Source organism: Fibroporia radiculosa, assembly GCF_000313525.1.
Source record: "Fibroporia radiculosa TFFH 294 genomic supercontigs, scaffold33354, whole genome shotgun sequence".
Classification (NCBI taxonomy): domain Eukaryota; kingdom Fungi; phylum Basidiomycota; class Agaricomycetes; order Polyporales; family Fibroporiaceae; genus Fibroporia; species Fibroporia radiculosa.
The window spans coordinates 377-1,012 of NW_012133061.1; the positions used below are offsets into that span (position 1 = coordinate 377).

General features: G+C 45.4%; 1 protein-coding gene across 1 annotated transcript; it reads left to right on the forward strand.

The window, feature by feature from the left end:
• Positions 1-267: 267 nt before the first annotated feature.
• Positions 268-446, forward strand: FIBRA_09360 (uncharacterized protein; the record flags this gene model as incomplete). Its single annotated transcript, XM_012321671.1, has 2 exons — positions 268-291; positions 348-446. The coding sequence occupies 2 exons, from the start codon at positions 268-270 to the stop codon at positions 444-446; spliced, it is 123 nt and encodes a 40-aa protein (XP_012177061.1).
• Between the last annotated feature and the right edge of the window lie 190 nt (positions 447-636).

Consider the following 636-nt stretch of genomic DNA (forward strand, 5'->3'; position numbering starts at 1 on the left):
AGCAGTCTGATCTATCTCTAGATCACACACCATCTACTTCACTCTACTCTTCCTCTGAGTTAGCCACTCCCAAGACTAAGCCCAGCTTACCTCTTGCAACTACTAAGCCACACAAGTGAGTCTTAGGGTTAGGGTTAGAGTTAGGGTCAAGGGTGATACCTTGATACAGACAGAGGCAGGAATTTGCTCTCACTCCTTCTCCACTCTTTCCCATAATTCTCTAATTCCCCTAGGCGGCTCCTCATATCCTCTCAACCTCCTTTTGAGATGACTCCAGAGATGTTCAATGGGGTTTAGGTCTGGAGACTGTAGAGGCCATACCATGCACTAACTCTATTGTCTTCTAGCCACTTCTTGGCCCTCTTGCTGGTGTGCTTGGGGTCATTGTCCTGCTAAAACACTATATCTGTCAAGGTATTGCCCTTGACTATAACCCTAACCTCTAACCCCAATACTCACTTGTGTGATAAAGGTGGTTTACAAGATAATAAGCGAGGCTTAAGACTTGGGAGTGGCTAACTCAGAGGAAGAGTTGATAGTAAGTAGACGGTGTGTGATCGAGGTAGATCAGACTGCCATACTACAATGTATTGCTCTGGTATTTATACATGAGGGACCAGACCCCTAATACTACTG